This window comes from Podarcis bocagei (genome assembly GCF_964188305.1).
Source record: "Podarcis bocagei genome assembly, chromosome: 1".
Lineage (NCBI taxonomy): Eukaryota > Metazoa > Chordata > Lepidosauria > Squamata > Lacertidae > Podarcis > Podarcis bocagei.
In genome coordinates this window covers 35,189,246-35,216,712 of record NC_138125.1, presented here as the reverse complement: position 1 = coordinate 35,216,712, position 27,467 = coordinate 35,189,246, and the positions used below count along the sequence as shown (strand labels likewise).

The 27,467-nt window shown below is 45.6% G+C and overlaps 1 protein-coding gene across 1 annotated transcript; it reads left to right on the top strand.

Annotated features, from left to right (window-relative positions):
- The first annotated feature begins 65 nt into the window (after positions 1–65).
- BRMS1L (BRMS1 like transcriptional repressor) lies at positions 66–27,467 on the top strand. Its single transcript, XM_081209873.1, has 10 exons — positions 66–386; positions 6,930–7,020; positions 9,505–9,632; positions 16,110–16,189; positions 20,033–20,129; positions 21,525–21,608; positions 22,437–22,501; positions 22,659–22,698; positions 23,332–23,458; positions 24,667–27,467. The coding sequence occupies exons 1-10, from the start codon at positions 251–253 to the stop codon at positions 24,788–24,790; spliced, it is 972 nt and encodes a 323-aa protein (XP_081065999.1). The 5' UTR covers positions 66–250; the 3' UTR covers positions 24,791–27,467.

Here is a 27,467-nt window from a genome sequence, read left to right as displayed (position 1 = left end):
CCGCTCCGGCTCCGCCGGCCGCCCCGCCGCCCTCCCGCGCGCCACGCCCGTCGGCGGGTTGTCGGCCAATGAGCGGCGGAGCGGAGCGTGAGGCTGTGCGGGGCTAAGGTGGATGGCGGGGTTTCTCTGAGGCGGAGCTTCGGCGCGTTGGGGAGGCAGGCGGGCGGCCGGCCGGCCAGGGAGGGCTGTTGTCCCCCGGTCCCTAGGAGCCAGCGACGCCGAGCGCCTGCGGGCTGGGCTGGGCGGCGCGATGCCGGTCCACTCGCGGGAGAAGAAGGAGAACAACCACGACGAGATGGAGGTGGACTACGGGGAGAACGAGGGCAGCAGCTCCGAGGAGGAGGAGTCCGAGAGCTCGTCCGTGTCCGAGGAGGGTGACAGCTCAGGTGAAGCCGGCGAGGCAGCGGGGCGCCCTCTCTCCTGCCCACTCGGGCTGGGCCGGGGGGTGGAAAAAGGAGGACTCAGACCCGCCCCCTTCCCCCGTCCGCTCCGCCCCCTTCCCCCGCCCGGTGCTTCCCCCATGCACCCCCTTGGCTGTGGGGCGGAGGGCAGGGCAGCTCGCCCTAGGCGTCGCCCGGGGTAACAATAGGCAGGCAAGATGCTTGCTTTCGTCCAGGGCTGCAAAACCCCGTGCATGCTGGCAGGGGAGTAGGGCCCGTGGAACTCAGTGGAGATCCTTTCCGAGCAGACCTGCGTAGCATCCCTCTTGCTTGCCCGCGCCTTCCGGAGGCAACCCCCCCCCAAAAAAAAACAGGGCTCCTGCACGCTACTGATGTTCAGCAGGGGTGCCTGCCCCCCCTTTCTGTAAACCAATAAAGTTGCAGGAGCCACCTGTCCTCTCTTGCATTTGGCAAGCCACTACACACCCACATCCACCCACACATACTTGTCCTCCCCCCCTTTCATGTTGCAACCCTGATAAAAAATAAAGATGCAGGCGTGGATGGATGAGTGAGGAGATGGCTCCAGAGTAGATTAAGATACATTAGCTTCCAAGAAGGAGGCTATTTATTGAAAGATAGATAGCTAGATAGAGGAGACGGATAAGACTGATCTGAGAAGGGGAAGGGAAGAGGCATATGAGGCTAGGCAGAGGCAAGGAAATGACAGGACAAACATATATGGTCAGAATTGATTCAGAGTAATGGAAGGGAAAAACAGAATGGAGTGTCTGGGCTCAGGTGTGTGGGCAGACTGATGAAGAAAGTAGAGAAAAATCTTAATGCTACAGAAATGCAACACACAAAACTTGCACATGTTCCCCAACAACAGAAAAGATGTATGCATCTGCAAATAAGGCCAGCTCTTAACAAATAACGACTAAATGTTAGTGCTGGATATTGAACTACTCATCTGCAGAACCACTAACTTACGCAGTTTCAGTTTGGTGCATTCAGGCATCCTCTCCATTTATACAGTTTGATTCTATTTCTGCCTACTCAGAATTGGCTCCTTTTGAGTTTAAGGTCTTACTCCCAGGTCAGGGAAATCAAGATCATATTTTTACTGTCTCGTGTGTTACAACAGGCAAGCATACAGAGAAGAGCCAAACTCAAGCCAGACCTAGCTCAGATCTGCTGTACCTAATCTTTAAAGGGAAATGGCATGTATGTATATTCTCCCAGGCAGGTTTCCTACATTGTGCGTGTAGGACAGGTTGGAGGAGAGGGGGAAACTGAAGTGAGAGCATCTCAACCTGTAGCTACTTGGACACTAAAATCTGGGAATATGGATTGTCTACACATGCACACACACAGTTCGGCATACAATGAGTTTCAGTGAAGAGGTACAGCTGGAGCTCTCCAACATCTGTAGAGTCATAGAGAACACAAGGGAATTCTATGAATAACTAAGGTCCCTGAGAAGGAAGCAAAAAGTAGTTTGATCTGACTGGCTAGATTGAGATTGAATTTGGGGGGGGGGGACTTGGAGGGAATGGGAGAAGATAAAATACTTTACATTTTTGCAAACAGTATTTGGAGAGAAGCATGGGAAGGGAATGCTGCAAAAGAAGGCATAAAAAGTGAGAATGAAACTCTCTACAGCGCAGATACAGTTGCTATACCAGGAATCTGAGTGCAAGACAGATTTGCAATTATTTTAGCATGGCTCACAAAATTATGCCCCTCACAAGTCTTGGAGGAGAGATTTGCAAAGTCTCTCAAAAGCACTTGTTTCTCCTTTTCATTCTTGGCATAGCTGTTATAGTGCCATAAAAATCTCTTAAAAAGATAAAGGTAAAGGTACCCCTGCCCGTACGGGCCAGTCGTGTCCGACTCTGGGGTTGCGTGCTCATCTCGCTTAAGAGGCCGAGAGCCAGCGCTGTCCGCAGACAATTCCGGGTCACGTGGCCAGCGTGATGAAGCTGCCGCGGGGATTCGAACCGCCGACCATGCGATCGGCAAGTCCTAGGCACTGAGGTTTTACCCACAGCGCCACCCGCGTCCCCCAAAAATCTCTTACCTACCCTCATTTCTTTTCTTTTCTTCACTGAACTATACTAGTAGTGCATTTCCTCCATTTTATGTGCACATCCTCCTTCACTTATCCCAACATTACAAAAGCAACAGAGGAAGTAAGTTTCTTTTCCTTCATTTGAGGAGTGAATTGCTTGGCAGAGCAATTAAGCCAACCATTAAAATGGTGTTTGATGAACACTACCCTGGCAGAACTGGAGATCTGCCTAGGCATTTTCAGAGAGGCAGACGTTTTCATCAGTTGCAGCAAAACCAATAGTCTTGTAGCATCTTAAAAACAACAATAAATTTGTTAAGGCATAAGCTCTCATGGACCAGAGTCCACTTTATCAGATGCGTTCATTTTTATTTTCAATTTGCCAAACAGTTGTTAGTTTCTGTGGCCAGACGCCTCTCTTGGATAAACTGCTCTTGAGCCAGTAGTGGCCATGTGCTAGTAGCTCTACTCTAGGCTCATGACCCATGGAACTCTGGCTGGAACCCAGAAAAAATATAATTTATTTTATTTATTTCACCAATTTATGTGCCACTTAATTAGAATTGTCTTGAAGTGGTGTACAAGTAAATCAACACAAAAAAGCTAAAGTTAAAGTCATAAAATGAGAGAGTTTGCGTGTGAACATGTAATATGCTTTATTACAAAGAGGACAGGCTTTTTTGCTCTTTTCTCTCACCAACCCTCTCCAATATATGGAGCATTAAAACACTAAACCTTGTGCTCGTCCGTCTTCTTTCAAATACTTAAAAAAAAAACATTTAAGGGTAACATGCATTCTGTAAACCGGCTGATCTTGTGAGTTCAGTTTTGGTCAGGTTCGAAAACACAGTATTACGGTAAGAACCTCTAGGTATTTTTAAGGGAAAAAACTTTCTGGAACAGTAGTACATTATTTTAAACTCAAATAGTGAAGTGAAGGACATGAGGCAGGAGTTGATAATGCAGGTGAGCTGCGCACAGGTGGGCTGCATGCAAGCTGCCAGCCAGCTCTGTGGAGGCTCCTTTTCTTGACACAATATGCAAACCCAGGCAGATACATTTTGGGCTGTGACCCTTACACATCTTCCAGTCTCGAGATCGTGGGGTGGTACAAAGTTATTTTGGCATCTGTTTCCACCGCGTCATTTTCTCCTTGTATGACGAAGGAGGCAAAGGTCTCAGAGACAAAGGTTACAGACAGGACACCGCAGACTACTGTGACCACAAAAGTTTAGACAGAGGGCACGATGTTCAGACAGCTGTGGCCTTATCTGTGCGGGGGAGTGTGCTCCGCACCCCAAGGTCACGCGTGCAGGCAGGCTGAGGCTGCCTGCGGGTGGGGAATGTGCTCCACATCCAGCGATCATCCCAACAAAATAGAAGTTGCATTAAACTTTTAAAATAAACTGAATGCGAATCAGGATTTCTTGCTGGAGTAAGCCGAGTGTTAACATTGTGCAGTGTGCAAGAAAGAGGCTGGATGAAGAGCTGGCACAGCACAATCTCCTTATTCTGTAGTTTGGCAGTTGCATTCAGGCCCAGGCTTGCGGGCTTCCCAGAGGCATTTGGTTGGCCCCTGTGAGAACAGGATGCTGGATTAGATAGGCCCTTGGCCTGATCCAGCAGGGCTCTTTTTATGTTCTGACATGAGGATTTCACACTTTGAAATATTTGACTTCACAGTATTAATCTTTCTAACTTGGAATCCAAATATGGGGGGGGGGCGAACCCTAGGAAATAGGGAACTATGTTTCCCAGGAGACTTTCTGTCAGACAACTCCCAGTGCTTTTCACTATTTTAATAGTGGCTAGGATTCATCCTCACTTTTTGAAGACGTGTTGTATAGTATCAGTAAAAAACAACAACAACAACAACCCAGCGGGGATTATGCCAAATTTCCTCTGAACCACACAGAGTGGATCCAGTGGATTTAAATAGCAAGCCTACCTAGAAAAGCGCTAAATAATTGGCAGCCAGACTTTTGGGGCAAGTACGCTACATGTTGAGGAAAAGGCATTTATACACCACCAAGGGGCTCAAGGAGGTTCTCCACCTCTCCATATTATCCTCACAACAATCCCGTGAGGCAGGTTAGGCCGAGAGACAGCGACTGGCCCAAGGTTACTCAGTAAGCTTCATGCTATGTGGAAATTTGAACCCTGGTCTCCCAGGTCCTAGTCCAACACACTAATGTGCCCTGCAGACTACATGCAGCTCCTTGCTCCTTGGTGCCTAGGTACACCAGAAAGCCTGTTTGCCTGTGCTATTTGCAGTGCAGTGCTATAGGTTGCAACCCATTGATCAAACCTTCACATTTCAGACTCATAATACGTTGAAATGTCAAGCACTTAAACTACTTACTTGGACGAGCAAATTCTAACCTGGGTTTCTGGGGTGGGGGAAGTCTCCTGTCCAAAGCCATTCTTTTTAGGCCTCTTCAATATTTCACGGAGCACTTTTGTCACTTGTGCTTTCAGTGGAGTGTGGTAAATAAATCCCAACTAGTATGTGCTGTTCTCCACCACCCCCATTGTTTTTTGATTGGATGGGACTTCTGGAAGCACCAAATCTGTTTTTGATATGACAAAGCAAGTAGCATGGTGGCAGAGGTAAGCTTCATTTCAGAAATCATGAGGAGATTCTTGGCACAGATTTTATTCATTGCTGGTATAGGTAAAAGTAAAGGACCCCTGGACAGTTAAGTCTAGTCAAAGACAACTATGCGGTTGTGGCACTCATCTTGCTTTCAGGCCGAGGGAGCCGGCGTTTGTCCACAGATAGCTTTCCGGGTCATATGGCCAGCATGACTAAACCGCTTCTGGTGCAACGGAACACTGTGTTGGAAACCAGAGCACATGGAAACGCCATTTATCTTCCTGCCACAGCGGTACCTATTTATCTACTTGCACTGGCATCCTTTCAAAGTGCTAGGTTGGCAGGAGCTGGGCCCGAGCAACAAGAGCTCACCCCGTCGCGGGGATTCGAACCGCCAACCTTCTGATTGGCAAGCCCAAGATGCTCTGGTTTAGACCACAGCACCACCTGCTAGTATCTTGCTTCTGAATTGGACAAACAGTTAAGCTTTTGTTCATTTTTCTCATCCCAAGAATAATGTCAACAGATAACTGTTGACAGACATGCATTGATTCTTAGGGATGTATGTGTACCAGTTAGTACACAACAGACTTTCTCATGCTATAATTTATACTGCTGTTGGTCATTGTTTGTCAGCCCAGAATTGACTCTGCAAACTCATAAACAAAATCCTGGAGGATTGTTATTGTAAAATATTCCAAAAGAGCCGGTGCACTGTGGTGTCAAAAGGAGCAACATGTCAACAGGAGGTTGTCTCTAGTTCACTTCCTCAATGTACTCTCACTGTCCAAAGACATCATAGCCTTAGCCTTCCATGTGCAATATGGAAATAACACTGATAGGTTGGGATGCAGTGAAGAGGATTATTAAAATATGTGCCCTTTTATGAAGCAGCTGTAATGCTTAAAGCTGCTACTTAAATTAGGAAGTATCACTTCTCTGATTTGTCATGTAAGCGTTGTGTATTCCCCTGAAATAATTGAAGTACAGAAAGTCATAAATCTGTTATTAGATTTTCTATCTGATTTAGGCCTCCATAATAAAGCACAGAACAATAAAGCAAAATAAAATGTTAGTATAAAACCTTAGAAACTTAAAAGACCTGAGCAAATAAAAAGGGGTATACCTGATAAGAAAAAGAGAATAAGGGTTGTGTCAGGTGCAACTTTCACAGGAGCAAATTTCAGAAATAGGGTGCCACAATAGAATAGGCTCTTTCCTGTCATGAACATTTACTTTCCATCTTGTGGAAAAACCATTACCCAGTAACTACCAGTCCTTGGGTCCATATATTTAGCTTTCAAGAAGATGATCTTGATTATCATCCTAACATGTAGACAGAGAATGCAACAGATTCCTCCCCCCCCTTATTTCTAATTCTGCAGTGCATGCCATCCACACGTTCATGAAACACATTAATATAAAAAGAGATGAGTTTAAATTGCCTTGATATAAAACCAGTACCACATCTCCTGGTGATACTGCAAGGGTACTTGCCATATAGTGAAGAGCTTCAAAAGGGCCTTTCCAAATCCAAAGTCAGTGAATGGGCGGTAGAATGACGTGCAATTCAGTGTAAACAGGTGTAAAGGGATGCATGTTGGGGCAAAAAAATAAATAAATCTCAATTTCACATGCCCGCTCAAGTGAGTCTGAACTAGTGATGGATGATCCAGTTTGGTTATATTCCAAGATGAATTGTGCAGCAAGAAAAAAATAAAGATGGCCAAGCATTAATTCCTCTTAAAACTTCATCCTTTGGAATATTAACTTTTTGTGTGTTTTTTTAATGAACTGTTTGAGTATAAATTCTATAAAATAGACTGGAGGAAAACCAGTTGCTGTTGTGTATTTTTAAAGTGAATAATTCTGTTCTCAGAAATGGACGATGAGGACTGTGAAAGAAGAAGAATGGAGTGTTTGGATGAGATGTCCAATCTTGAAAAACAATTTACAGACCTCAAAGACCAGTAAGTAAACTACAGGTTTGAATTTGCTTTGGATTCTAGTCCTCTCACCATCCTGGGTTAGCTTTGTATTTGGTAAAGCAAGGGAAGGCATAAAATATATTGGGATCTACTGGTACAAATTTGGGTGAATTGCAGTAGATTCACAGGGTTCTCTGATGGGATTATGTGACAGTAGCTACAATGGAAAGGCTTTTTTCCTTAATTAGATTGCTGAAGTGTAGGATGCTTGGGAGAAGGCATGAGTAGGCTTTATGGGTAAAAGAATTGTGAGCTCAGATGTGCTATCAAAACAAATCCCTGGGCTGAGACCTCTTCCTTAATTCTCAGTATGTATTTCCCCACCCCTGCTGCCATTCTGCCCCTGTCTCTAGTTGATGGATTATGGGTTGTAGTAAAAATAAAAGGTAGGTGGAGCACTGGAAGCTGCTGTATGTGAAATCAGACCATCAAAACATCTGCCTCTGTCTGCACTGGCTGGATGTGGCATCTCAAGGTTTCAAATGAGGGTCTTTCCAAGACCAATCTGGAATTGCCAGGGATTGAACTGATTGTCTTTTGCATGCAAAGCATACAGTGGTACCTCAGATCAGGTTACATACACTTCAGGTTACACACTCCACTAAGCCAGAAATAGTGCTTCAGGTTAAGAACTTTGCTTCAGGATAAGAACAGAAATTGGGCTCTGGCAGCGCGGCGGCAGCAGGAGGCCCCATTAGCTAAAGTGGTGCTTCAGGTTAAGAACAGTTTCAGGTTAAGTACGGACCTCCGGAACGAATTAAGTACTTAACCCGAGGTACCACTGTATGTTCTGCTAATGGACTACAGACCTTCTCCAAGCCTGAAGTCTGCCTATCCCTGATCCAAAGGTTTGTGGAGCAACGTTGTGATTGTTTATGCTGAAAGATTAATGTATGCTGGTGAAATTTTGGGAAGTTTCTAGATATTTATTGTATTTTACATGGTTGTGATCTGTGTTGGGACCTCCTTGTGAGGGACAGATAATCAATACAATGATGCGTAGAGATTTCCAATGTAGTTACCATGGAATTTTATATTGCTGTACATCTGAAATGGAAGAATTCACCCTTGTCTTCCTAGACCTTATATGCAAAGGGAGAAGCAACTTTTGCCCTCTGCTGGGGTGGGACATTCTAAAAGGCCATCCTAATTGTGATGGCATAGCCACCTGCATTTTATGCCCATGCCTCCTCCCATTCAAGCAGAAAGTGGGGAAATTGGGTCTTCTCTATGCAGTCGTACCTTGGTTCTCTAACAGAATCCGTTCGACTTCTGAAAGTGTTCGAAAACCAAGGTGCAGCTTCTGATTAGCTGCAGGAGCTTCCTGCACTCAGTCAGAAGCTGCATAAGCCATGTCGGAAGTTCAGGTTCCAAAGAACGTTCGCAAACTGGAGCACTCACTTCCAGGTTTGCGGTGTTCAGGATCCCAAACATTCGAGTTGCAAGGCGTTCGAAAACCAAGGTACAAGGATCATGCTGTAGAAGTGAACCAACTTCCCCACCCCTTGCCTTACATAGCTACAATCCACTGCACTTTAAGCGGTGTTTACCAGGCTTGACTCCAACTCTGGAAGTGATATGGGCAGTAACAAAACTCTAGGTAGCAATGGATGCTACAAGGTGAAAGTGTGTGCATGCTTCACTCCACTCTCCTTCACATTCTGCTTCAAATAAAGGCCAGACTGGTCCTGTTTTGTATTTGAATGTGGCAGCTCTAGGTGCACGGCTGCCCTGTAAACTGCAAATCAGGAAACATGGTTTTACTTTCTGGTGCAGAGTGTGAAATTCTTTGGGTTGTTGAAATGGAAGTATTTGCTAGCACCGTAGTGAGGACTCTTGAAACATTCAGTTACTGTGAAACAACACTCACTTGTGATAAACCAGTTTAAGCCATAATAAGTCCTTAGTCCAACCTCATTAAAGAAAAAATACTTCATTGTGTTTTATCTACAGCTGCTGTGCTGTTTTTACTGAGTTATTAATATTGTTAGCTGCCCTGAGAGCAGGATATGCATTTCAACATTTTAAAAAATAGCAATAAAGGATTGGTCATTTTTTTTAAAAAAAGTGAGGGTTCTGTTCTGCATGTTTCCCAGACTAAGACTTGGAATAAATACTGTAAATATCTAGTTAGCAAAGAGTTCCAATTCATATAGCTGTATGTATGTGTTGGGTACTAGGAGACAGTCTTAAATGGATGTCTGATCTTCATCTGTGCGGGCTAAAATCAGGAAGCATAATGTAAAGATCCAGCACTGTATAAGCATTGTGTAAGTGATAATTTTTCTGTACAGTTTTTTTTTTTTTTAAGTCCTCTGAATTTCTGCAAGGTTGGCAGGTTCAATGGGTTTTCTAGGTTCTGGCCATTGGTGGCTGTGGAAAATGTATTCTTAGTAATGTTAATATACAGTATTCTCTACACTACTTTAATGCAATGCACTCCATCTTTCATCTGCATTTTTTAAGACTTTACAAAGAGAGATTAAGCCAAGTGGATGCAAAACTGCAGGAGGTCATTGCGGGAAAGGCACCAGAGTACTTGGAACCGCTGGCAGCTCTGCAAGAAAACATGCAAATCCGAACAAAAGTGGCAGGTAAATGTGCAAAGGGGTTGTTTTTGACTCAGCTAGGTACTTCTTGTTAGTAGAAGTAAAATACCAACAAAAACATTTAAATCTGCTCCTTTTTAACTACACTGTACTCTTCGGCACTTCTGTCTTCGTTGGTGAAAGATTCAAGGAGGGCATCGTATAAGAATACCCAGAGTAGATGAAATCAAACTCTCATCTCATCTGCTTGGCCTCCAAGGCATTCTCTTATTTACTGGGTTTTTAGCAAGGCAGATGTAATGGTTCTAGGGGTTGCTCGTGCGTAAGCTGGTGCAAACACCTGGCTGGGTTGCCTGAGTGAACCTTTTCTGTCCGGACAGCCACTCACCCGTGGCTGTCTCAATCGCTGGTAGAATCCGTCAGTGGGGGTTTCTTAAACTTCCAGCAAAGAAGCTCTTTGACGCCTAGTCTCCTCCTACTCTCTCTGCGTGAACGCCTTCTGCGTAAGGAGGCCGTAGGCAGCGGAGGACCCCTACTCTCCCCGCTGGTCCCCGGCAAGGAGTCATGGGACCGCCTCGCCGCTTCCCCCATCTGCCCCCCTTCTCCACTGGTGCTACGCTGATTCTGTTCCCCAGAAGATGGGCTGCCTCTCCCAATCCCGGGACGCTCTCTGGAATCCCTCTGGATTTTGCTCTCTCCCTCCGGCACTGATGGCAGTTCCCTGACATCCACCTCCTCCTCAGGACCCCCACCCCTGGCGCGATTTTCCGATACAACCTCCTCTCTCTCCTCGGTCGACGATGCGGGGAATCCCCTGAAGGAACTGTCATCATCTTCTGAGGATTCAACACCAGCCTCCCATCTGCTCGGATTTCTTCCCACTAATTGCACCTCCCAGTCTGATCCTTCTCCCTCGGACACCTCCCCTCCCTCCTCTTCGGAGGCAGGAAAACCCACAAAGTCCCCTTCGTCGTCTGTGGCTCCAAATTCTTCCTCCCAGAATCTAGCTAATGGTTTGGGCTTATCCGGGAACAAACCATGGAATTCTTCCACCAGATACCCATCAGTGATTGATTCAGCAGGGACCCAAGTGTTTTCAGACCTAGGTTCCCCCTCCCAAGCTACCAAGTACTCTACCTGGCGACCTCGCCACCTTGAATCGAGTATTTCCGTGGCTTTGTTACAGTGTTCCCTCTCCTCTACCCGTGGGTGGGTGGTAACCCCTCCCTCCCGTCCCGGGAATTCCCGCCCCTCCCTGTAAGGTGAAAGTAGGTACCTATGGAACACCGGATGTATCTTCATTCTGTCAGGCAACTTGAGTTTAAATGCCACTGGGTTAACCTGCTGTATTACCTCAAAAGGCCCCAGCCGCCTAGGCTGCAACTTCTTGCACCCTCCCTTTAGGGGCAACCCTTGGGATGACAACCACACGCGGTCTCCCACCCGTATGACCTCCCCCTCCTGACGGTGCCTGTCCGCCTGCCTCTTGTAAACTTCCTCGGCCTGCTCCAAGTTCAGCCTGAGTTGCTGGTGTAAGGCCTCCATTTCCTCCACCAATTGCTCAGCTGCAGGTACACTCCATCCTTCCTCCCCCCTCCCCGGGAAGGCCCTGGGGTGACACCCGTAATTGGCCATGAAAGGGCTCATTCCCGTGGACACGTGTTCAGCGTTATTGTACGCAAATTCAGCCAAAGCTAATTTCTCTACCCAATCGTTCTGTCTCTCATTGACGTAGCAGCGTAGGTACTGCTGGAGTATACCGTTCACTCTTTCGGTTTGTCCATTGGTTTCTGGGTGCCTCGCCGTCAAGAAGCTCACCTCGACCTGTAGCAAGCTCATGAGTCTCTGCCAGAACCGGGAAGTAAATTGTTTCCCGCAATCCGAGATTACCCTCAGTGGAGCCCCATGCAGTCTAAAAATGTGATCCACAAACAGCCTGGCTGTCTCCTCTGCTGTTGCTGCATGCGAGCAAGCTACGAAATGGCACATTTTAGTCAGTAGATCGACCACTACCATGACCGCTGTCTTTCCCCTTGACTTGGGCAGATCTGTCATAAAATCAATGGACACCACCTCCCAGGGCCTTTCCGGTGTAGGTAAGGGTTCCAGTAGCCCCGCAGGGGCAGCCCTTTCCCCCTTTGCCCTCTGGCATCGGTCGCACCCTCGTTCATATTCTCGTACGTCTTCCCTCACCTTTGGCCACCAGAACTGCCTGTTGACAAGTAGCATGGTCTTGTGCTGTCCAAAGTGCCCAGCTGTTGGGTTGTCATGGAGTTGTCTAAGTACCTTCCCCCTCAAAGTCTCCCCTGGTACATACAGCGCCCCCTTATAGTACAGTAGCCCTTCCTTTTCCTCAAACCCTCCATTGACTTCCTTTCCATCCCTGAGTTCCCTGATTTTTGTCTGAGCAAACTCATCATCTCTGGTGAGCCCTGCCAGTTCTCGTTTCCCAACCAACGCTCCCCCACACACCCACCGGTCCTCGGGGAACACGTGCCTGGTCTCTGGTAGCCCCTCTCCTTCCATGTACTCCGGTTTCCGGGAGAGAGCATCTGCCCTTACGTTTTCCTCTCCCGGCACGTATCGTATCTCGAAGAAAAACTTGGCGAACTACTGGGACCATCTGATCTGTCTCTGGTTGAGCACTCGCGCGGTCCGCCAGTATTCCAAGTTCTTGTGGTCAGTTCGGACCTGGATCTTGTGCCGCACCCCATCAATAAATGTCTCCATTGCCGAAATGCCGCATAGATCGCAAGCAGTTCTCGGTCATACACCGTGTAGTTTTGCTCCAACTTGCTCAGCTTCCTAGAGAAAAAGACACACGGCCTCCAGTTCTGCTTGGCCCCGGGCTGCAAAAGGACCGCTCCAATCGTGCGGTCGGATGCGTCCGTCTCCAGTCTCATGGGCTTCTCTGGATCCACGTGCAGGAGCTGCTCTTCCGAGGCGAACACCTTCTTCAGTTTTTCAAAGGATTGCTGCGCATCCTCTGTCCACACGAACTTCTTTTTGCTACTAAGACAATCCGTTATGGGCGCTGTCAAGTGAGCGAAGTTCTTTATGAACTTCCTGTAGAAGTTGCTGAAGCCTAGGAACCTCTGCACATCCTTTCTGTTTTTGGGGGCTTTCCATTCCAGCACTGCCTTCACTTTGCCCGGATCCATGGCTAGTCCTTTGTCTGACAACCTGTACCCCAGGAACTCGACCTCCCTGGCGTGGAATTGGCATTTTTCCAGCTTGACCCACAACTGATGCTTCTTCAATCTCTGTAGCACCTCCCTGACGTCTCTGACGTGTTGCTTTTCATTGTCCGAATAGATTAAGATGTCATCCAAAAAGGCTACGCAATTCTTGTACAGCAGGGGCCCCAACACATGGTGCATGAAGGCTTGAAAGCAGGCGGACCCCGATTGTAATCCAAATGGCATGACTAAGTACTCAAAAGCCCCCAGGGGGGTGAAGATGGTCGTTTTCCATTCGTCCCCCTCCCTTATCCTAATCAGATTGTATGCTCCCCTGAGGTCCAGCTTGGTAAAAATCTTCCCCTTCCTCACATGTGTCAAAATATCGTCAATTCTGGGCATTGGGAAAGTCACGGGTTCTGACACCAGGTTTAGAGCCCTGTAATCCACGACTAATCTGGGCTGATTAGTCTCTTTTTTGTCCACAAAGAAGACTGGACTGCCCCCCACCGCCTTTGAGTCCCTTATGAAACTTCTCTTCAGGTTCTTGTCAATAAACTGCCGCAACTCCTGCATCTCCCAGTCGGACATGGCATACATCTTACCCACCGGTAACTGAGCCCCTGGAAGCAGGTTGATTTGGCAGTCAAATGGCCTGGGGGGGCAGTCTGTCTGCCTCCCTCTCGCTGAAGACCTCCTTCAAATCAGCATATTGTGGTGGCACCTCCCTTTTTTGCTCCAGGGTCACCCCAGCCACCCTGGCCACAGTCATTCTTGGTTCCTGCCCTCCTAGACAGTGTTCTAAGCAGTAAGCTGACCCAAAGGTGACCGGCCGCTGATGCCATGACACCAATGGGTCATGTATTGCCAGCCAGCTCATTCCCAGTATTATTGGGGGTCCTGCCAGCGTGGCCACGTGAAAGGCAATGGTTTCTGTGTGCCTGGAGACCCTCATTCGCATTGGCGGTGTCTGGTGTGTCACTTCCCCTCCCAGGAGTTCCCTGCCATCGATGGTGGTCACCTGCAAGGGAAAATCTAGTGGCAACAGGTGGACCTGGTGCTCCAGAGCGAAGTCTCTGCTGAAGAAATTACACGAGCTGCCAGAATCTAGCAGCCCCTCCACCTTGATGGGGTGCCCGTTTGGGAGTTCTAGCACCACCTCTATGGCTATAGCTGCCTTGGGAGGGTCAGGCTGGGGCACTTCTATTGGTTGCTGGCCTGGCTGCTGCCCCTGCTGGTTGGCAGCCAGGCATTGTCGTTTCCCTGCACCGGCCCTTCCTCCCCCTTCTCGTTGTGGCCTGCAGCCCCCATCATGCCTTGCCAGGCTTTTCGTTGAGGGCAGACCTTTGCGACATGTCCCAGTCGCTGACAGAGGAAACATTTCTTGGTAGTTTTCCCACTCCTTCCCCTCCCTTTTCCGACCTTCACCAGCGTTTGAAACTTCACGCGTGCGCTACTTCAATTCCATCGGCTCCGCCGCCTGGGAAGGCTCCCTCGGCATCTCCGGAATGCGGTTGTCATGGAAACGTTCCACCCTTATCTCCCGCTTCTCCTGAGCCCGCGCTTCCTGGCGTACACCGATCACAATCACAGTCTTTGTGAGTTCATCCATCGACCGCGGGCGGGGCGCTCGAGACAACTCGTCTTTCACTTCGGGGGCCAAACCCGCTTCAAACAACATTTGTACTGGTTCAGAGTCCAGATCCCACCTGAGCTTGTGGACTAACATCGCAAAACGCGTCCAGTAGTTTCTGACGGACAGGCTCCCCTGCTTGCTCCCTCCGTGTCACGCTTTGCTCCACCTCACTGGAGAACATTGCGTCCATTGCCTGGTAGAATTTCTTAAGATCTTTCAATGCATCATTCTGCATCGCCATTAGGGGCCTGATCCATTCACGCGCCCCATCCTGCAGATGTCCAACAATGTAAGCCACCCTCTCCCCGTCATCCGCAAAGTCATTTTTCTGCAATTCCAAAGCGTATTGAATTTCCGTTCGGAAGGCATTGTAGTCTTGGGGCTTTCCACCAAACTTGTGTACCAGCCCCGGGACCTTCCTCCCTATCGGGGTGGCTCTGACCTGTGCATCCTGAGCCCGTCTCTCCTCCAGCCACGCAGACAGGGTAGCGACATGCGCCTCCAGGTCTCGGTTCCTCTCGACCAGACCTCGCACCATGGCTTCTTGCTCTGTCTCTCCGGCCGGCCCTGTTTGGCTCATCGTGCTGCCTCTCCGGGGCTGCGCACGAGCAACGTCAGGGACTGACGGATTGCTGTAATGGTTCTAGGGGTTGCTCGTGCGTAAGCCGGTGCAAACACCTGGCTGGGTTGCCTGAGTGAACCTTTTCTGTCCAGACAGCCACTCACCCGTGGCTGTCTCAATCGCTGGCAGAATCCGTCAGTGGGGGTTTCTTAAACTTCTTCCAGCAAAGAAGCTCTTTGACGCCTAGTCTCCTCCTACTCTCTCTGCGCGAAAGCCTTCTGCGCAAGGAGGGCGTAGGCAGCGGAGGACCCCTACTCTCCCTGCTGGTCCCCGGCAAGGAGTCATGGGACCGCCTTGCCGCTTCCCCCATCTGCCCCCCTTCTCCACTGGTGCTACGCTGATTCTGTTCCCCAGAAGATGGGCTGCCTCTCCCAATCCCGGGATGCTCTCTGGAATCCCTCTGGATTTTGCTCTCTCCCTCCGGCACTGATGGCAGTTTCCTGACAGCAGAGTTAGGCTCTCCTCTCTTCCTCCCACCCCTTTTCCCGCTAGCATAGGAAGCAAACAATAGCAAAGCCTGGATACATGAGGGAACCGGGGAGCACTTTAGCTGCTTTCCCATACACTTCTATGCCCACATCCAAGATAGAAAGTGGGCAGTTAATATCTCATCAAGCTTTTACCACATTTAATATTGAAGAATCAAGAGGAGCAGAGGAGCAAACGGGCCGCACTCAGAGCTAGGAAAAAGAAAGTACAAGCAGCTTTATTTCTAGCCCGTTTTCCCGGTGTCACAGCCCTGATGTGTTTTGGAAGGGGGAATGTGAAAAGGGCACATGAGGGGAATTTTTTTGTGTGTTTACTGGGCACAGGATGGGCAGTGGAGTAAAGAGAGCCTTGTCCTTGGCTTGAATGGGTTGAACTGAAAAGGGGCCTTTTACTGATGGGGAATTTAGAATTCACTTGTGGAGAATTCATGAGGGCCAGGCACGATTGGGATTTCACCGCTGTTTAAAATGCCCCATTCCTTAGGGTTTGGTAAGTTGCAGCTTATGGGGAAATGCATTGGTAGGGTAAATGAGGCCTGTAGGCCCTATTTTGCCTCTCCCACAGAAGGTTTAAACAAAAAAAATGCTTTTTTGTAGGTATCTACAGAGAGCTCTGTTTAGAGTCCGTGAAAAACAAATATGAATGTGAAATCCAAGCTTCCCGCCAGCACTGTGAGGTACCGTTCATAGCTGAAGAGAGTTTTCATTTGTCTGTAACTGTTGGGGCTTGCTTCTGGAGAAACATGCACACAATCAGGTTGTGCAGCTGACAAGTTATTTTCGAACGTAGAATATTACAGCATTTCCATCCACAGTAAAGAGAACAATGATTTTAATTACTGGGCTTTCTTGAAAATCATGTTGAAGCTCTTGGTAGCATGTCTAATCAGCCGTGTAAAATCTTAATCTCAAAAGGAAACCAGCGTGCCACCTGAGGGGTACACTGGGAACACAAAATGAAGCAAATTACTTCAGCTAAGTTATGTATGTTTCAAGTTTGCATAAACAAGTGGTTGCTAGGTCAGGTCACTGCCATGTGATTTGTTTCAGTTCTGCGATGCTACCTGAACCACATTTTTGACTGCATCTCTTGTGTGTGGTGTCATTTTCAAAGAACTTTTCTGCGATATGTGGCGTATTTCTGCTGCCTGGAGGGGAAACCAAGAACTCAGACGTTGTTTTGATTCAGAAGAAGGTTCATGCAGTACTAAAAATCATTGAGAGGCACTGAAAATCTTTGAATGAGCTCTGGGTGGGATGATTCAATTCAGGCTCACAGTTCTGTAGTTTCTGGCTTTTCCCCTGAAAAACATAGGCATACTAACTGGTTACTCTAATAATCAAAACATTAGTTTGCAGTGAAGAAGAGACTTCATTCTACATTGAGACTTCATTCTACATTGAGAGCATGATCACAAAAACGTTGGTCATGTAGCTCTGTAGATCCATCTATGCCTGAAAACACCAGCTGTAATTGTTAAAGGCTCTTCCTGTAAACAGTTAAAAACACTAAGGCCTGATTCAAGCAAAATGAACAGGATTAAAAATTCCACTGGGTCAACATTAAAGCCTTGCATGAACCTTGCAGCTCTTTGGATCCTGGCTGCAGTGCTTTCCAGAAGTACCAGGTGCTATATAGCGCACCTGGACAATACAGTGTTTCTTTGTGAGACAAAAATTAATGCCCTGCTTTTTCGTAGTTTCCCACAATAAGAAATGCAATAATCACTCCCCTTTAATAGCAAACTCAGATGGTGAGTGTCAACAGAAATGGAGCCAAGAGGGAAGTATGAGTGTGCTTATGGAAACCCTGAGGATGGTGGAGATAATTACACAAACACTCTGAAGGGCCAAAACAGTACAGTGAGGACTGAGAATGCTGAATGCCACTTGGGAAGAACAAGGGGTGTGGCAACAGATGACTAGTAAAAGTGCCCTCCTTCAGCCCTTGTATTCCAGAGGATGTGCTGTGTGGCTGGGACTCTCAACAGCAACACTCTTGTTAAAGGTGGTGATGCGCTGCGGCATTTTGTTGCATGTTCCACTTGCAAGTAATGCACTTGTACATGGTTTCCCAATAGTATGTGGAAGGTCAAACACAATAGTTCTGATCCAGAACTAGTCCTGTGCAGCTAATTTAATGAAATACCTTGTGGCCTTTGGTAGGAATTCCCATCTCTCTCTCTCTCTGTGTGTATATACGTATACATATACATATACATATACATATACATATACATATACATGTATACATGTATATATGTACACACACACACACACACCCTATCAACTGGTTCAAAGAGGCTTGTATGACAGAAATGTGCCCATATCCATTGTTTGCATGGAAGCTTGTTTCTGCATCAAGATATCCTAGGATGGACTGGTGTTTCCAAAGTGCTAAGGTGCTGTACCAGTTTCTTCTTCTCTATTTTATTCTCACAACAACCCTGTGAGGTAGGTTAGGCTGAGAGACAGTGACTGGTCAAAGGACACGTTATTGTTATTATCCTTAAAATTTGTATACTTCCCTATACTCATAGGTCTTGGGGCGTTTCACAACACAAAGTTACAATATACAAAGCACAAAATACATAATCAAAATAATCAAAATAATTAACAATACTAATGTATGCACAACAATACTAATGTATAAACGATACACTCCCCAGCAAAAGCCCCTAAACGATACCCCAACTCAAATACAAATACAAAAATCCAAATTAACATATAACATTTAACAACAATTTAAAACAACGCCCCCCCCAATAAAACAGTACCCACCCAAGTTAAAATCCCATTCCTGTTAAAACAATAACTGGGTGCAGTGGTGGGTGGGATTGGCAAAGTTTTTTGCCCCCTTTTTAATTTTATTTTTATTTTTTACTGAAGATGAATGAGCAGAAGTTAAATGCACATAATTGTGAGTTACCTGAATAAGTGTAGACATTACATGTTTTAAATTCAGAATTCAGTTTAAACCATATTGTTTCCAACTTTTTTTTGAGAAATAAATCAAAATATCTGTTTTTAATTTGCATAATCCACCCTGAGTTCCCTCAGAATGATCAGAATCCAAAGATCTAGTTCATGCTGAAGGGTTTGATTGCACCATTTGGGATTCTTGATTTTGAATATAAGGCGGCTACATATTGATAGCCCCCCTGCAATAGGTTCCAAACATGATATACTGTGTGGCCAGTGGGGAAGGAAGGGAGGCTACTTTTGCAGGGATACACGAGCTGAAATTTCTTAAAGCATCTCCAAGCACACAGGACTAGTTGCATAGTCTTTGTATTCCAGCTGCATTGCTTCTTTTACAGTGGCACCTTGGTTCTCAAACTTAATCCATTCCGGAAGTCCGTTCCAAAGCCAAAGCGTTCCAAAAGCAAGGCGCACTTTCCCATAGAAAGTAATGCAAAACCGATTAATCCGTTCCAGACTTTTAAACACAACCCTGAAAACAGCAATTTAACATTAATGTTACTATCTAACAAGACCATTGATCCATAAAATGAAAGCAATAATCAGTGTACTGTACTATAAAATAAATAAGACAGTATTGTAGGTGATAAAAATTAAAATTATGATTTTTTTCTTACCTGCACTGATGATAGTCATTGTTTGCATGGGGGGCTTTTATCCATTTCCGCAGTCACACAATCAATCAGTAGCTGAATTGTGTTCCACACAATCACAAAAACAAATTAACCGAAAAAGCCTCAAAAACAAAAACGCAAAATAAATAGCAAAAACAAAAGTGCCCAACTTAATCCGTTCCGTAAGTCCGTTTGGCAGCTTCTGTTTGGTGCAGGCGCCCCGGAAACAATAGCCAACAGCCGCATCGGACGTTCGGTTTCCGAAAAACGTTCCAAAACCAGAACACTTACTTCTGGGTTTTCGGCGTTTGAGAATCAAGGTGTTTGAGTACCAAGACGTTTGAGAACCAAGGTACCACTGTACTTCCCCCCCAGATGACTTGAAATTCTCCCATGTGTTCCTACAGGTTGCTTGTCCTGAGCCCTTTGCTACATACAGATCATAACATATTTAGAAGGAAAATGAGGTTTTGGGTTTCTCCTTTTTTAAGACTAGTGTGCTTATTTTCTTGCGTTTATATAATTCCCCACTGTTTGGAAAATATGGGTAAAGCCCTTCACATTTATCAGTCTAGGCTTGGTGCTTTGTAGATTCAAAACACTTCTTGGAAGAGGAAAACCCCTTTTAACCCCTCGCTTTTGTTATGTCATGCACCCACTTGAATGTTCTGCAGGATGTTAACCCTTCTGTGCACTATTGCATCTGCCTCACGCACCTGAGACTACCTTTCTCAACATCAGAAGACAGTCTTTTTGCATTGCTTCTGGCACTCTGAACCCAGCGAGAGAACGGTTCTTATACATCAGGTCTCTTTGTTGGAAGCTTCTTCCGTTGCTCTTGAGTGCCCCAATCCAGTAGAAGATGATGTGTTGGCTGCTTTTCGTTGGCTAATGTTTGACTACATTGTTAACTTTTCCTTTCAGAGTGAAAAGCTCTTGTTGTATGACACAGTTCAAAGTGAACTGGAAGAGAAAATCAGACGACTTGAAGAAGACCGACATAGCATTGACATTACCTCAGGTAACTAAGAGCTGGTGGAGTGTCCTGACTCCTAGTTCTTGACGACAAAGACTTGGAGAAAGATTCTTTCCAAAGGCTTTAATGTAGAGATTACCGCTGCACATATGCAGATTACTGGTTTAAGGCACTTCAGGCAATCCTAAACACAGCTATATGAAAGGCAGGTACTCTAACTACCAAAGTTTTAGACGTTGATCCTACACTGTCACACACCTTTTGCTATCCTATATATAGGAATGGGGTGGGCCCATCTTAGGGCAGTAAGCATTTCTGAAATCTCTCACTACACATTGTGTGTGGAATCTACTGTTCTCTTGCTGTTCTCTGGCCTCGGCCCAGTATACCTGAAGGGGCGCCTCCACCCCCATCATTCAGCCCGGACACTGATGTCCAGCTCCGAGGGCCTTCTGGCGGTTCCCTCACTGCGAGAAGTGAGGTTACAGGGAACCAGGCAGAGGGCCTTCTCAATAGTGGCACCTGCCCTGTGGAACGCCCTCCCATCAGATGTCAAGGAAATGAACAACTATCTAACTTTTAGAAGACATCTGAAGGCAGCCCTGTTTAGGGAAGTTTTTTATGTTTGATGTTTTACCATGTTTCTAATATTCTGTTGGAAGCTGCCCAGAGTGGCTGGGGAAACCCAGCCAGATGGGCGGGGTATAAATAATAAATTATTATTATTATTTATTACTGTTGTTTGGCTTCTCCTGGACCTAGGTGATAAGGGAAGTGTCTCTGCCTCCTGAGAGGTGGCTGGGACCAGTGAAACATCCCCTTCTGGGTAGGCAGAGCTACTCCCAGTAACTGGCGGCTCTGGGGTGGGCGATGCAATGAGCATCATGGGCGTGTCAGAGAGAAGTTGTGACTACCTTGGAGAGAGAGAGGTGGGACTTTCGGCTCTCATCACGGGGGCAAATGAGATGGAAGGGCAGGTTGGGGGGAAACTCCATCCTCTGGGGTCATTGCTAGCACACTGCCAGCAGTGGCTCCCATATTCCACTGCAGCCTTCTTCTGGCACCTTGGGCAGTCCTCCACCTGCATTGTCTTGACTCAGCCAGCCCATAACATAAAGGTAGCTGCACAGAAATGGAAAGGAAGAGTGTACATGAAGTGACCAAATACTTGTGTCAAGTTGGAGTTGGTCACAGGCATGGTTTATAACACTCAAATGCAAGGGTCTCTCTCTGTCTCTCTGTCCGTCTGTCTCTCCCGGCCTAACGCCATAAAGAAAAATCTTTTCTAAATGTTAATAAGACGGGATAGTCAGTGTAAGTGGCAGTTCCAGTTCCTAAGCAGCACAGCTTGCTTATCAATTGTATGTATAGATGAGCTTGGAGACCTGTGTGCTATGTGAAGAAAATTATTTTAACTGCCACGTTCTTACATTTCCTCAGAGTTATGGAATGATGAACTTCAGTCTAGGAAAAAGAGGAAGGATCCCTTCAGTCCCGATAAGAAGAAACCGGTTGTTGTATCAGATATCCTTTTCATGGTTGCCAACTGGATATAATATTCACTGAATTACAGTGCTGCTGGTTGTTAACACTTCATAAAACTTTCATTAAGAAACTAAGTGGGGTGAAACACAAGACAATGGTTTGAAAGCTGAGAATTTAGAACAATATTTTTCTTGGAGACTAAGAGCTGGTCTGTCCATTGGATTGTCACTCTTTTTTTTTGCACAGTATGTGGTATGGTTATAGTAACAGGATGATGCTCAAAAGCTAAGTCATACTCAGTGTAGACCCATTAAAATGAGTGGACTGGGTTCCACTGCTTTCAGTGGCTCTAGTCTGATTATGAATAATGTTGGATATCACCCTCCTGGTTATAATGTGGATTATTAAAGAGAAGATGGCAGGTGGCACAGCATAAAATATCCATCTAGTGATAACCCAGCATTCCTATTCTCCAACCCCCACAACTTTTTTAAAAAGCCTAAGAGTTTGCAGAAATTTTGGCAACAGTTGTAATGAGATGCCTTTGTTTTTCTGCGCATGTATGCAGAGGAACCTGCCACAACCACAACTTTTCATTCTTTAGAACCCAAAAGGATGTGTAGCCACACAAGGAGCCCTTTTGAAAACAAGGAAATGAAGCAATGCTGCTTCTCTGATAAATTTGTGTCGGCGCTCCAAGGCATACACAAAAAATGTGTATGCCCTGCCCTTGGGGTCTGCCTTGGCACAGATTTTAGTTGCATTATACCAATCATACTTCAAAGTGATCTGCTAGAACCTTTTTAAAAAACAAGAAAAAACAACTGGACCCTCTTTGGAAATGTGCAAGTCCCTTAACATATTAACGACCCTATATAGTGTACATGCTGCAAGATCTTGATATACTTGAAGACTGGACCACAATAAGAAAGGTATCGTTGAATGTTGCTCTCTGTATTCCTTTTTCTTTTAAAGAAAATGGCTGATATGAATGGGCATGGCTTAGGTTTCAAGAGGGATGCTCTTTAAAGCAAAGCTCCTAAGTTGATTTGCCGAAATGATGACTAACTTACCATTTTTTTATTTCAGGCAATGGCTACTTTGGGGCCACATAGAGTGAAAACAGAACGTAAGGACAATCTGCTTTATGCTTGTTCAATCCTTGCCTCTATAATAGCTCAGGATTTCTCAGCCACAGATGCTAAGAGTTTACTATGGGGAGTTCTTAATTGTGTACGGATTAGGCAGCAAGACACTATTTTTTGTCTTGTGTGGTTTGGAAAGACTTTCTGTCCCTTTGGAGAACTTAAGTGGATCCTTTCTGTAGTAGGGAGTGGAGAACCTTGTAGGAAACCTTCCAAGGGCCACATGGCAGTGACTGGGGGGTGGGGGTGGTAGAAGCAAAAGTTGGTGAAGCACCAAGTACTGATCTACTCACGCAAACCTCTTCATCCTTCAGGCATTTAAGAGCATTATCAGAGTTCAAGGACATTCTAACCTGGCAAAAATACTCAAGTAGGGTGCAATGCAGAGCCAGTTATGGGTGTAGTTTGTGGAAATGGGGAATGGCTGGAAAGGCTCCAGGGCCAGAGGGAAAGGCCTGGGGGGGAGCATTCAGTCCCTGCGGCTGAGGCTCCCCATTCCTGTTCTATAGTTGTGGGAGGCGTTCCAAGCAAAAAGGCAAACTCAGAGTAGAAATGAGGTAGACAGAAATTGCCTTCTTAAATCTCCTGTTCTGTTTTGTCTGCACTGATTCTTTCAGCCCCTGTCAAGTTGGAAAAACATGTACACAATGCAAGATCTGAAGATGGAAGGCTGTATTATAATGGGGAGTGGTACGGACGTGGACAAGCGATATGTATCGATAGGAAAGATGAATGCCCTGTAAGGTAAAGATAGCAGGCAGGATTCACCTAGTGAACCTGTCTCTGGTTGGAGGAATCTCGAGAGTTTTAGTTAAAAGAATAAACAAAGCAGACCCCACAACACTCAAGTCTGTGAATAAATTTATATTATATACTGAATGATGTTCTTGTATGGGGAAAGTACATAGTACGTACCAGGCATAGGCAAACTCCAGCCCTCCAGATGTTTGGGACTACAATTCCCATCATCCCTAGCTAACAGGACCAGTGGTCAGGGATGATGGGAATTGTAGTCCCAAACATCTGGAGGGCCGGAGTTTGCCTATGCCTCGTACATACAGTCAATATGAACATTAATTTATAAATATATAGAGAGAAATGAGTTAAATCACAGCAGGACTAGAGAAGCTTGCCTATGCATCACTCAGTGAGAACTTTTGTCAACATGGAGTCAACAGCAGAATGACTAGCTGGCAACGATGTAGCTACAGTAGCACCCGCAGAGGTGACTTTTGTATCCTATAGTAATAGTATGCTTTCATATAGGGTACCTTATTATGCCTATCAGTAGCAATCCCACAACAAATCAAGCTTCCATCAGTGTTACTTACAATAGCTAGATGTTATTGTAGGATTCCTACTGATAGGCATTGTAAAACATACTATACAGATGGCAGCCGTTTTGCACAGGGATTCCATTCCTGGTCCCTGCATTTGTCACTGTTTGTAAGCCAGCCCATTATGCTCCGCCCCGTTACTCCCTGCCCCCGTTACGCCCTCTTCACGGTCCAAAAGGACTGACGTGTCGACAGCCGCACATCAATTGGACATGCTCAGAATGGTCTCCACCTGTACAAAAGCAAACTGTACTATAGGATACTGACTTCAGCATCCTATAGAGCGCTGCTGTAGCTACATCATTGCCAGCTAGTCACTCTGCTGTTAAGCCTGCGCACGTGCCTGTCTCTCTCTTTCCCTTCCTTAACAAAGGGCGGCTATTAAAGATGTGAACGGTTGGTAAACAGACGTAGTAATGTTTAGTACACTTCCAATATCAGTGTTCCTGTATTTTATTAACTATCCTTAATTTAATGAGGCACTTGTTATAATGCTTGTGTGTTCTATTACCAATAATTACAGTACCGTTTATAAATGGCAGTGCAGTTTAAGGTGATCCTGTAGTTTTATATGGACACTAATGTGCTCCTGATTCCCCCCTCCTTTCTTTTCAGTGCCATAATTACAACAATTAACCATGATGAAGTGTGGTTTAAGAGGCCTGATGGAAGCAAATCCAAACTGTATATTTCTCAGCTACAGAAAGGAAAATATTCAATCAAGCATAATCACAACTGACCGTTAAACCAACCAGACAGTGTTATCCTGCTAGATGTGCCATGAGATGAAAGATGTATTTACTATTTGTTCTCATCTATTTTGTGTGGCAGTATCTGTGTATTTGTAGTAGTGTCAGTAATCTTCATACAAATGTCTTAGAATAAGTGACACATAATCATGTCGACCATGACATCTCGCCTCTAATTCGGCTCCAGCGTCTCAGATAGAAAACGTTAACCTTTTGGAGAGCCTGAGAACATCTGACTAAGCCTGCAGTCCTACAAAGCTATGTGCATGCATGGGGGAGAATGGCACATGCAGCTGCTTGGGGTCTTTTAAGTTTCTTTTGCAGCTGCTTGCCTGGCTCAATGTGTGAGCCAATTTTAAAACTGCCTATTGAGCTGGTGGGGGAAGTGAGAGGATGCTGCAGAAAGACACCACCTGGGCACATTTTTGGTTCTTCACTACATGGCACACTAGCTTCTAAGACTGTAGTCTAAATCCACTTGTATAAAATGGGAAAGAAGTGCTATTTATATATATAAAGAAATGAATGGATCATGTGATGATTGTGTTGTCTATCACTACATATATAAGAACTCCTTGAATTTTAGAAAACATGTCATGTTCGTCTTGCAAACCTATGTTAGCTTGCGCAAATGTTACTTTGATGTAGCCTAATGGAAAAGTATACTAAGATGGGCAACTGGGAAAAAGTGGAGACCCCCCCAAACAGTTATCCTAGCTGGGTTACTTCAGAAAAACTGTTACTGATTTCTATTAAAACAAGCACCGTTGGGGGGTGGGGGTGGGGAATCAGTGCAAAAGCAAATGACACTGTTTCCGTTTCTGCTAGTATTAAGTCCCCTCTCCAAAGGTCAAGAGTGCCTGTTCTGAAAATGGTAAACCGATAACCAAAAGTATTGCTGCATATAGCTCTGTAATTAAATGTATCCGTAGTTCAATGATGTGTAATCCTTTAAAATTGTACCCTGGGCAGAAACAATGGTGTTTGCTGCTTAACAACCTCAAAAAGTTAGCATTTGTAAGCTTAGCATCAGAAGTAAGATCTTTTACTTTTACCGTACATGTTCGACAGTGGAACAGACTTCCTCAGAAGGTGGTGGACTTCCATGGAGTTTTTTTTTTAAAGCAGAGGTTGGCTGGCCACCTGTTATGGGTGTTTTAGTTGAGATTCCTGTATTGCTGGGGATTTGACCCCAGGGTCCCATTCCAGCTCTGCAATTCTATGATTCTGTGTTGGAGGCATGAACTGTGGCTGGGTAGAAGGAGGAGGAGATGTTACTTGGTGGTTTTGTGCACTTTACTATCCATTGAGATGAGCCTTTGAAGGAAGTCTGCATCTGATGGAAAAGGCTGCCAAAAGTGTTTTTATGTTCTAGGTTGGACTGGTGCTAAATCTGGAATCTTAACATGCAACCCCTCTCTATTTCAAGTCCAGAATTAAAACCCCTACGTGTAAAATAAATTAATCAGTGTGTTTGCAGTACTCCAGTCTCATCCCAGCAAGCAAATATCATGGTGGACCTGGATGGGCAGCTCTACTTGAAAATAGCATCCCATGGAAAAATCAACTCTTAGGCCCAGAAGCTTGCCTGAATCAACTGCTCAGCCAAAGGAAAAGGGAGTTATCCAAAGCAGCGCTAAGTAGTAACTTACTCCATCAGCATAAGGATTTCTGCTTGAGTGGAACTTCCCCCACAGCCCCTCCCATCTGTTCTAGGAGTTCTCACAACCCTCTGAAGTGGATTTGTGGGGTCGGGGTGGTTCTGTTGCACAAACAGAAATCCTTGTGCTGATGGGATGCATTAGTTGGATGCTACCCCAAGTATTTTTATGTCTCATCGTTCCAATTTGAGCTTCAAGTGTATTGGAGGTGAGGAGCCCTAAAGCTGGATTCAATGGGCAGGATTCTGACAATTTGCTCTTCTTGTAAATTCTTACCCTGCATCCAGAGCAGTTTCAGCTCAGCCTAGCAGCAAGAGCCTGCCTGAGCTCGAGACTGTTGTCTTCTTTTTAAAAATAAAAAATGAAGGATTGGCAGCGTCTGCCTTTGCACACTTCTGCAGGTTGGAATCTCATCTGTCCTTCAGTATCAACAGGTGTGTGTGTTAAACATTTGTGGGTGTGGGTGTGAACATATATGTACACACTAACCTTGCAGCAATCTGCATTACCATCCAAGCTGGGGCACTTGAGCATTGCTGCATGGAACCATGGGATGCCAGCCATTGCTGCTTAAATAACGATTTCTTGTGTTCATGTTACCGTGCTTCCATTAGGGCTGGTAATATGACACATCTCCTCTGCATTGGAATTGTCTCTCACTTGCCAGTTCGATTGATTCTAGTTGCTGGGGCTCAGAATAAAGTCTTATCCTGGTTTATAAACTGCTTTCATGTTTATGTGGAAATGTATTTACCGATTATGCGAAACCCATTTGACTGTTGTCAAAAGTCTATAATCCCAGGCTTCTGAAATTGGCCTGCAACAGTTTTCTTCTTACTCTGCATGTCACACATATTAGCCAAATGTATATAAAGTAATTCTGACAGGTTGGCTTTTGACAAAACCTACTGTATGTACACAGTTTGATAAAGCTTTTTTTGTAATGAGATATTTGTATTTTTTAACCTAGTATATAAATAAATGAACCTGTCATGGAGAATCTGAA

Coding starts and splice junctions, on each gene's coding strand:
- BRMS1L (XM_081209873.1), top strand. CDS start 251: ATGCCGGTCCACTCGCGGGAGAAGAAGGAGAACAACCACGACGAGATG. Junction 9,633..16,109: donor AATCCGAACAAAAGTGGCAG/GTAAATGTGCAA, acceptor GCTTTTTTGTAG/GTATCTACAGAGAGCTCTGT. Junction 22,502..22,658: donor ACTGGACCACAATAAGAAAG/GTATCGTTGAAT, acceptor TTTTTATTTCAG/GCAATGGCTACTTTGGGGCC.